Below are 8,893 nucleotides of genomic sequence, written 5' to 3'. Positions count from 1 at the left end.
AGGGCTCTCTATCCCTATACAGAATGACAGTCTCAGAAACGCACAGGGGCAGTTAGCTCCACCCTGCCCTAGAGGGTCGCTGTGAGACTGCATGGCCTCAATGGCAGTGGGTGGGTTAGTTTTGCTTGGGCTGAGCAGGCGAGGGAAGATGATACCAGGCCACACTAACTGGAGAGCCGATTCTGACTTCGGCTGAGCCCCGCCCGGCCTCACAGGGGGCATCTCCTGCTCTATAGCATTTTCTTGGCTGTGATTCTCACAGAAGCGCACCTCCGGCCTCCCTCTGTGGAGCGGTGCCCAGGGTTCGAACCGCCGCCAACCATCAGGTGGTCGATTGCCCCCTGAGAGGCACACAACACTGCTGAAAAAAAAAAAAAAGATGCCCCGCAGCAGCTGTTCCATAAAGACAGATTTATTGTCATTTAAAATTCTGCATCTGAAAACACAGTATGACAGAAAGCATTTATATACACCTGCGGTGTTTTTGGTATGATACAGTATTTAATACATCCACTGTGTTCTGCAAAAAATTTTGCTTTGTCAGACAGAAACAAACTCCCCTAGACAAAAAAATACAGCTAAGGCACAATTTTTTTTGTGTGTGGTGGTGGTTGGTTTTGTTTTTTTCCTGCTAAATGAAAAGACAGAAAAGGTGCAAAAAACAGGGAGGGGAGGTTGTGCATTCATTTCCGGGCCCCACAGTCTACCTGTGAGAACACGCATTCGGAGGATTGGAACTTGGACGACGACGGGTCAACTTCAGATAGTTCGATCTCTCTTAAAATTCTTCTTTAAATAAATAGCAAAATATCTACATCTTTTAGTGTGTGCCATTTGAAGTCTCTCTTTTTAAAATTTTATTTACAGATTCTCTCTTTTAAAAAAAATCCATACGTTACAAAATATTTCTGTACAGTTTTATGCATATCGTGATCTATAACAAAATAGTTATTTTAGAAAACTGTATCACCACGACTTTGAACAAGAGAAACAACAGAGAGGACGGTAATAACTTACGGTGAGGCCGGTGAAACCCAGACAGACACGATGGACAACAGAACAATACCAACAGAGAATAATAAGGGAGACAAGGAGGACCACAAAGACAATTGCGCTCCATCCCAGCGAATCCCCTGTGGAAACCCTGGGGCGGGTCTTTGGCCTCCATCCGCAGGGGCGTGATGGGAGAAGTAGCAGGGACGGTGATTCCCGGGAGAACACTCCCCATCCGCTGAGGATATTTAACTCGATCCCTTGCCGGCCAGGAAGGACAGAGATAAATTGGGAAACTCTCCTGGTTCACCCTTGAATGAAGTACACGAAGTCACCAGGCTTCAGGGGCTCTGGGAGGGTGGGCACCACAGGAGCACTCTGTTGCCAGCAATTAAGCCAGCCCGGTCCAGGGGCCCTGTGCCCCACGAAGTGTTGCAGGAGCTGGCAAGGGTTCCTCGGAGCACCCAAGCCTCCATCTTGGGTGAAGCTAGAAGAACCACTTTTTTTTTTTCCCCTGAAAGATAATACTTGGGATGTCTTTTGCATCTGCGAACTGCAGACCGGCAGCCCCTGGCTGAGGGACAGAGGAGCTGCGCATGCTCTGCCAGAGCGTTTCCTTCGGGGACATTGGCAGGAATCTGAGGGAGAGGATGGATGGTCAGCTTCCAAAAATAAGGTTAAGGCCACATTTCAGAAAGGAGGAACCTAAGGCTTTGTGTGGGGGTGGGGGGTGGGCGAGAAGCAGGGTGGAATAAGGCGGAGAAGGAGGGAGAATCCGGGATGTTAGGCGCTAGGAGGTTAGAGGGGGTGGAGCTGCTTCTAGGCGAGGCAGTTGGGGGATTCCCAGCTCAGTGGAGAGCGGAGAGAGGACCACTTTCTCCCTGCCTGGGCCTGGCAAGAATTGAACCAAAGATGGTGTGGGGGGTAGACGCAGGTGGTGCGTGAAAGCCCTCCTCAGTCTGGAGAGGGTCCTATACAGTATCTTGTTTGCAAGGTTAAAAAAATAAGACTTCTAAAACAGAGACCCACAGAGAGGGGCGGGGGAGAGAGACAGACAGACAGAGAGGGGGCGTTTGCATAGATTGCACATTCAGCTGGAAGATGTCCGACACCTGTGCTTCCCCCACTCAGGAAAACTTCTCAACAGACACAGTGAGGTAGCCCCTGCGGTAGACCGTGGGGCAGAGTCAGGTCACGGAGGCAGACGCCGAGAGGACGTGGCTGACTCAGGTATCCCCTGGCAAGCAGAGGTCACCATGGCTTCCAGCATGGCTTCTTTGCAAACAGATCCTGGGGCTCTGGAGAGGGCTGGGGGCCTGACCTGTCATCACCCTGGCCCTGGCGGGCTGGCTGCAGATGGCACCCTGCAAGGGGTGGGCCTAGGCAGATGTGGGCTGCTCCTCCCAAAAATGGGTCCCCAAACTTGTTTGGCCTCATGCCCTTTGCAGACAAAATGATTCAGGGCTTTGCCCTGGCAATTACAACTTTCATGCTACAGCCCGTAATCCAGGATAAAGTGTTGGTATCTGCTTCCGCAGTGGCCCTGGATCACGCCAGGACCACCAGGGGGCGGTCCTGCCTTCTTAGGGAAACACTGCCCTATGGCGGGCGGCAGGCGGAGGTCTCTGATTCCACTTCCTCTTCCTTTCAACACAGCTGTCTTAGGGCCTCAGGACCTGGAGAGCTGCACCTGCCAGCCCTCACAGGACACAGGCTCTTCTCTTTGGGGGGTGGGGGGCAAACTGCAGGAAGAGCTTCTGTTTTCTGTAGGGATCAAGGTGAGCTGCTACTCTGCAAGCCTTCTCCAGGGCAGCTGGCCCACCTCATGCTAAGTCACTTCCCAGAGAGCAGAAGGGGTGCACAAGCTGAACTGCGGGGCACCCGCTCCCTCCCTCCACTTCCTGGCTGCTTAAAGAGGGGGAGCGAAACTCAACACTTAAAAATCCCATTTCCTGTAACAATCTGGGGGTGATCCTGCTACACTGTGACTGCCTTACTGCTGCCTCCCCCCCATTGTCCCCTTGCACTGGGCTGAGCTGTGGCTAGTGCCTCTGGATGGGACTGGGACTGAGCCCAGCTCCCCAGTCTCCATCACTCCCTTTTGTCTTCCCGGAACCAGCTTCACTCACCAATCTTTGTCTTCTGGGCTCTACAAGTGACCCAAGAGGGTGGCTCTGACCTAGGGGTGGGGGAGCCAACGGGCAGACTGGGTAGCCTTTGACAACCACCAGCAGCTCTTTCCGGTGCCCCTGCCTTCATGGTGCTTGGGACCTGGGAGTCCCAGTGACCCTGGTTGGGAATGGGGGATTGGTTCGTGGCCCACACCTCACCACCACTGCCTTTATCTGCACCAGCCTGGAGGTGAGATCAAGGTTCTAGGCAGTCTCTGGCTAGAGACCCAGAAGGGAGCAGGATCCTTCCTATGAGCTCAGGTGTGCACCATGAGGAATTGCAGGCCTGGGTGCTGGCCTGGCCTGGCTCCTCCTCTCTGCGTGCTGCCAGCACTGAGGCCCACCGCAGAGGTGGGCCATGGCACTCCGGCCAGAGGCCTTTCTCTCAAGAGGTGGACGGGGCACTGTGTAAATCACGAGGCCTTCTCCTTTGGAGGTCTGCAGCTGTCTTCATGGCAATGACCATTGAGTGGGCTTCAGAAGGCCGCCGTCTGCCCCAAGGTTGCTGGGCAGGTACAAGTGGCCCAGAGACACTGAGTGCTGCCTTCTACCCCGAACCCAAGTCCCCCAGGGCCTTGACTCGTCCCCCAGGCTGCAGCGGCATTTCTGAAACCCTCCTGCGCAGCCGTGACAGCTGGCTACCTGACTCCGGGCCCTCCCAGGCAGGGAGGCCACCCCACAGTGAGGGGACGACATATCTCGGGAAACATCACCCTCGCACCGGGCACCCCGGCCTGCACGGAGTTCTCTTTGCCCACAGCAACACTCTTGCCTGGCCCTGGAGAAAGCCACATGCCCCTTTCTCCACTGGCCCCGCAGGGAAGCACCGTCACAGTGGCAGCGGGACACGTGCAAGTGTCTACAGACCCTGCGTGCAGCGACATGTCAGGGCGGACCCCCAAAGCCACCGAAAAGAAGCCTGGGGAAATAAGACACACAGTGGCCAGGCAGGGGTGGGGATAGGGTGGGAGGGTAGTGTCCCCAGGACTCCGACAGCCAGGATTCTCTGGGAGTCCCTGGCACAGGCTCTGGCTCCCAGTTTGTAAGACTATCCCCTGAGCCACTGCTAAGGATGCCCACTTCCAGCCGGCCTGACCACCCTCTTCCTAAGCCGGGCCGCCCCCTTCCTCCTGGGCTTGGGAAGAGCCTGTTCCCACTGCCATCCTGCCATGTCACACCCCTGGCCAAGCTGGCTGCAGGTGGCCGGGGGTGTGGGACAGCAGGGACAGCCCCAGCCCTCTGCAGGGCTGCACCCACAAAGTGCCTTCTGGCTGGGCTCAGAAAACCCTCCCCCAAAAGGGAAGGGAAGGGCAGTGGGTGCTGCCGCCTGGGTGAAGCTAGGCCCCGGTGTTCCCAAAGGCAGGCAGACCCATGTGCACACGGTGGGCGAGGCCGCTCAGACCTCCCCTCACGGTGTGCAGAGCGCCCTGCTTTACTCTGAGGACAGGAGGAGAATGGCGGGGGCAGACAGACAGGGAGACAGAGGGAGAGAAGAGGGCTGGGGTGAGAGGGAGATGGAGATGGAGGCAAAAGGATGAGGAAGGGGGAAGGGGCCTTTTGTGAACAAAGGCAGCTTTAGTTAGTAAGAACATAATCGACAAGCTGCAAAAACAGCACCTACTAATTAGTCATGGACTAAAACATAAATAATAAATATCTAAAGTGTCCCTTCTCTGTACCCTTGATTGCCCAAAGGACATCCTGCCTTCCTGGGGGTGAGGATGGGAGGGGACAACACAGCTGACAGGCGCCCTCCTCATGCCCACGGTACCTTTGAACCAAGCCGGTAGAGAAAGACAAGGTCTGGCTCACAGTAAGGATGCTTTGCCACCTGGGGCGTGGCTTCTCCCAGGGGTTCTGCCCTTTGGGGTGGGTGGGATCAGAGAAGGGAGAGGGGCCCTCTGGTCTTAGCGGGGTGGCCCTCCAAAAGGCTAGTGCCAAAGATGCCCTTCGGACTTCTGGAAACTCAGGCACGCCGATTTAACACTAGTTTTTAGGCAGCCACTCAAGCTTCCCACTGAGTCTGCCTGCCAGGTGGGCCTGTGGGCACATGGGAGAAGGAGGGGAGCGAATCCGGAAGGCCTTGCCCTGGAAGTGAAGAGCCCCGTTGTCCCAGCAGCTCTGCACACGTGGACTCGCCACGTGTGCAGGCCTGGACGTTGCTGTGGGGTGCACCAACCACAGCCCTGTGAGCTTCAAGGTCGGTGGTCCTCCAGGGGTTGTGATCCTATCTCTGGACCCCTGAGTAGGCAGGGGGCTTGGCGCTCTCCCTCACCCATACCTACCCTCCCCCTGCACCACCTCCTGGGGCAGCCCCATAGGGAGGACGTCGCCTGGAACTCCGGGCAAGATAGCCGTCTCCCTTCTGGGTGACCTCAGCCATGCCCCTTCCCAGGGGCTGTCCAGCCCAGCTGGTTACGAAGGAGGTGGGTCAGGGAAGGCTTGAGGCCCTTCCCAGCCTGCTGTCCCGTGGGGGTGGGCTCGTGACTGTGGCTTTCAGAGGCCTGTCACAAGGATTTCCTGGCCAGGAGGATGAGGGAGGCGAGCCAAAGGGCGGGCTAAGCTGGGCCCCATGGTGTGGGCAGTGCTGACAAACTGGGGTTGGCAGAGACCGTGGGTTCTGAAGAGGTGCCTTGGGGGTGGGGGGAATAGTGTCCTTGACCCAGGGGCCACCAGGGGGTGAGCTGGGAGAAGAACCCCCACCCCTGCTGCTTTACCCACAGCCCTTGGGGTTCAGTTGTCCCCGAACTTCCCCTTCATGCCCAGGGTCCCGTTGCTGAAAACAAAGGTCTGAAAAATTGCCTGTGTGGGGGGCCAGGTTCCTGGAAGGGGAGGAAAGGGAACCCGTAGGGCTGAGGGTGGCCCAGAGGTGCTGAGACTGCCGGGGCACCTAGAAGCAGCAGTCCCACTCCCAGGAGTTGCTCTGGCAAAGATCAGTCATGGGCAGTCCTGCTTGGGCGCCAGGCCTGCAGGGGCACCCCAGTGAGGCACCACTGGGAGCTGGGTGCTTTCCGCTGGGACCCTGCCGTGGCCCACGGGCCCGGTGCTACCTGAGGCGCCCATCGGGTTTGACGGCCCCCAGCTCCGACTTGGGGTCGGGGCTGAAGGAGCTCCAGGCGGTCTGGCTGCAGGCCTGCATGGCGGGGCAGGCGGTGGGGCCGGTGGTGCAGATGTCCATGGCGGTCCACATGCTGCCCACCAGCGAGTCCAGCCAGCCCTCCAGCACCGCGCCCGTGGAGGCCGCGTGCCGCCGCGCCTGCTCCACCTGCGCGGGGCTCAGGGGCAGGCTGAGCACGGGGTTCAGGCTCTGGAAGTTCTGCTCCATGTAGGCTCCGTGGGGCGGCCCATTGTGCAGCTTCAGTGCCTCATCTGAAAGCCAAGGGAACAGGGGGGCGGGTTAGAGGGGCCACTGCACCCCACCTCGCTCCCCTCTCCCATCAGGGGGGAACCAAGCCTGCGAGTCACCCCGTCATATGGAGCAAGGCCAGGCTCATGTGTGTGTGTGGGGGGGGGCATGCTGTCAGTGTTCCAGGTTCATGTGTTCACTCCGTAACCACTTCTAGCCCTTCCTGCGTCCAGCTCTACTTACGACGATGCCTTCTCTTTCCTTGACAACAAGGCACTGCTGTGTTGCTGGCTGCCAGGGCCAGCCCTTCGCCCCCAGGATGACCCCACACGCTGCAGGGAAGACCTGCTCCACAGGGCTTTCTTGGCTGTGAAGCTTATGGAAGCAGCGTGCCAGGCCTTTCTTTCGTGGAACCGCTGCATAGGTCTGAATCACCAACTTTTAGGTCAGTGGCCAGTCGTGAGCCGCCTGTCTCATCGAGGCTGCTGACTGGTTATGAGATGCCATGGAAGGGCCAGGAAGGCAGCCTGGTGGCGCCCAGGTTAAAGTGCACAGCCATGAACTGAAAGGTGGACGGTGCGCAGACCCCGTGCTCCAGGGGAGAGCTATGGCAATGGCCTTGGAAGCCTGATGGGGCAGTTCCACTGTGCCCAACGGGCTGTGCGAGTTGGCACCGCTAATGGCAATGGGTGCCAGCAGGGGTTGGCCAGCTGTAGCCCTTAGGCTACATCTGGTCCAGGGCCTGTTTTTGTAAATAACACAGCTATGGCCATTTCCTTACATAATGTCCACAGCTGCTCTCATGATACCAGGCAGAAGCAGGCATGTACAGGTCAGGCTCCTGCCTCAGGCAGGGACTGAAGTCCTCCTGGGGGTGGGGGGCACCCCAGCCCACCTGCCTGGGGATCACTGGCAGGTCATTTTCTTCTACTGAGTACAGGCCTGAAAAGGGCAGAGGGAGGGAGGGAGACCATACGCCTGCCCTCCTCAAAGCCCAGAGAATATGCACTGTTGGAATTTCAAACCCGGCCTTGATGGAAACAGACAAAGAGGTCCTGCCTTCTATGGCCAGTGCTCCAGACAGCGGCGGTGAGAGAAAGGAGAGCCATGTTCCGAGAACATTGGTTGTCTTACTGTAATTCAGTAAAACTTCTCTTTCTCCAGAAGAACCCTGGTGGCATAGTGGTTATGCATTGGGCTGCTAACTGCTAAGTCAGTAGTTCGAAACCACCAGCTGGTCTGCAGGAAAATGATGGGCTTTCTACTCCTGAGCCATAGGCGCAGTTCTACCCTGTCTGATAGGATCCCAGTGAGTTTTTGAATTTTCTGTTCCCAGTGAGGAAGCCTGGTGGCAGTGGGCTATGACACACTGAGCTGTGAACCCCAAGGCCGGATGTTGGAACCTACCATCCAGTCAGCGGGTGAAACACAGGACTTTCTATGCCTGTAAAGGGCTACAGTCTCGGAAACCCCCAGGGGCAGGTCTCTACCCTGTCCTCTGGGCTCGCGGTGAGCCCGCCTTGACTCAGTGGCAAGTGAATTTAGTGTGGTGTGGCTGTCTGGCTCTCAAGATGATCAGGCAGGAGGCCCAGCTCTCCCTGGACCAGAAGATGGGCCGGGCAGCTGCAGCGCCCCTGTGAAAGATGAGAGCCTGCTGCTCTGAAAGTCTCTCCCACGGCCTCTCCATTGGCAAGGGTGGACCACAGCTGGGGAGTGGGGAGATGCCAACCCCACGGAGAAGCTGCAGGCCGACCAGAGGCAAGACGTGCACCGTGAAAGGAGCGGCTGAGAAAACATTTCAACACTGAGACCTAAATATTTTGGTGGAGGCCCCCAAAAAAAAGAAAAAAAAAGAAAAAAAAAGAAGAAACCCTCATGAAAAATGAGGTTAGCGCCGGAATTGCTATTAGAGCCTCAGTGTGCCACGCTCGCCTCTGTAATTAAATTTGCCTCAATTCCACCTCATCAGATTTCCTAAGATTACCAGGGACGCGTCAATAGCAAATTACTGTTGATGAATCATTTTACAAATTGCATTGCTCCCACCTTCGAGTTCCCTGTCACCGGAACATCGTTAACAAATACAATTAGGGACAAAGGGGGGCTGTTCTCAGGGGGAGGCAAGGACCGGGGGCTTGTCCAGGCTTGGGTGGGGAAGTTCAGAAGAACGCTGGAAGCCCCAGGCCCAGAGAGTAGTCAGTGAATAATCCAGCATGTTCCTGAGGTGAGTAGGGAGGGTGCACTCGGGGCTACTGCTTGCCTCCCTGCCATCTATCTGCTTAAGGTGCTGCCACAAAGGGAAGGCTGTCATTTCCCCACTTCTCGTCTGCAGCTACGTGAGAAGTCAAATGGTCACGTGCCCAACTACGGCACTTTGAAGGCC

At 56.9% G+C, this 8,893-nt stretch overlaps 1 protein-coding gene across 2 annotated transcripts in view; it reads right to left on the bottom strand.

Moving 5' to 3' along the window:
- Positions 1 to 399: 399 nt before the first annotated feature.
- The window catches only part of XYLT1 (xylosyltransferase 1), a 330,985-nt gene continuing 322,491 nt past the window's right edge, over positions 400 to 8,893 (bottom strand). For both annotated transcript variants that reach the window (XM_075564553.1, XM_075564554.1), the window contains one exon: positions 400 to 6,533. In XM_075564553.1, the coding sequence (XP_075420668.1) occupies positions 6,211 to 6,533 (323 nt within the window). In that variant the 3' untranslated portion in view covers positions 400 to 6,210. The remainder of the gene's footprint in view (positions 6,534 to 8,893) is intronic.

This window comes from Tenrec ecaudatus, chromosome 12 (genome assembly GCF_050624435.1).
Source record: "Tenrec ecaudatus isolate mTenEca1 chromosome 12, mTenEca1.hap1, whole genome shotgun sequence".
Lineage (NCBI taxonomy): Eukaryota > Metazoa > Chordata > Mammalia > Afrosoricida > Tenrecidae > Tenrec > Tenrec ecaudatus.
Note: the sequence above shows the minus strand (reverse complement) of the source record. Positions and strands in the feature narration are given on the sequence as shown.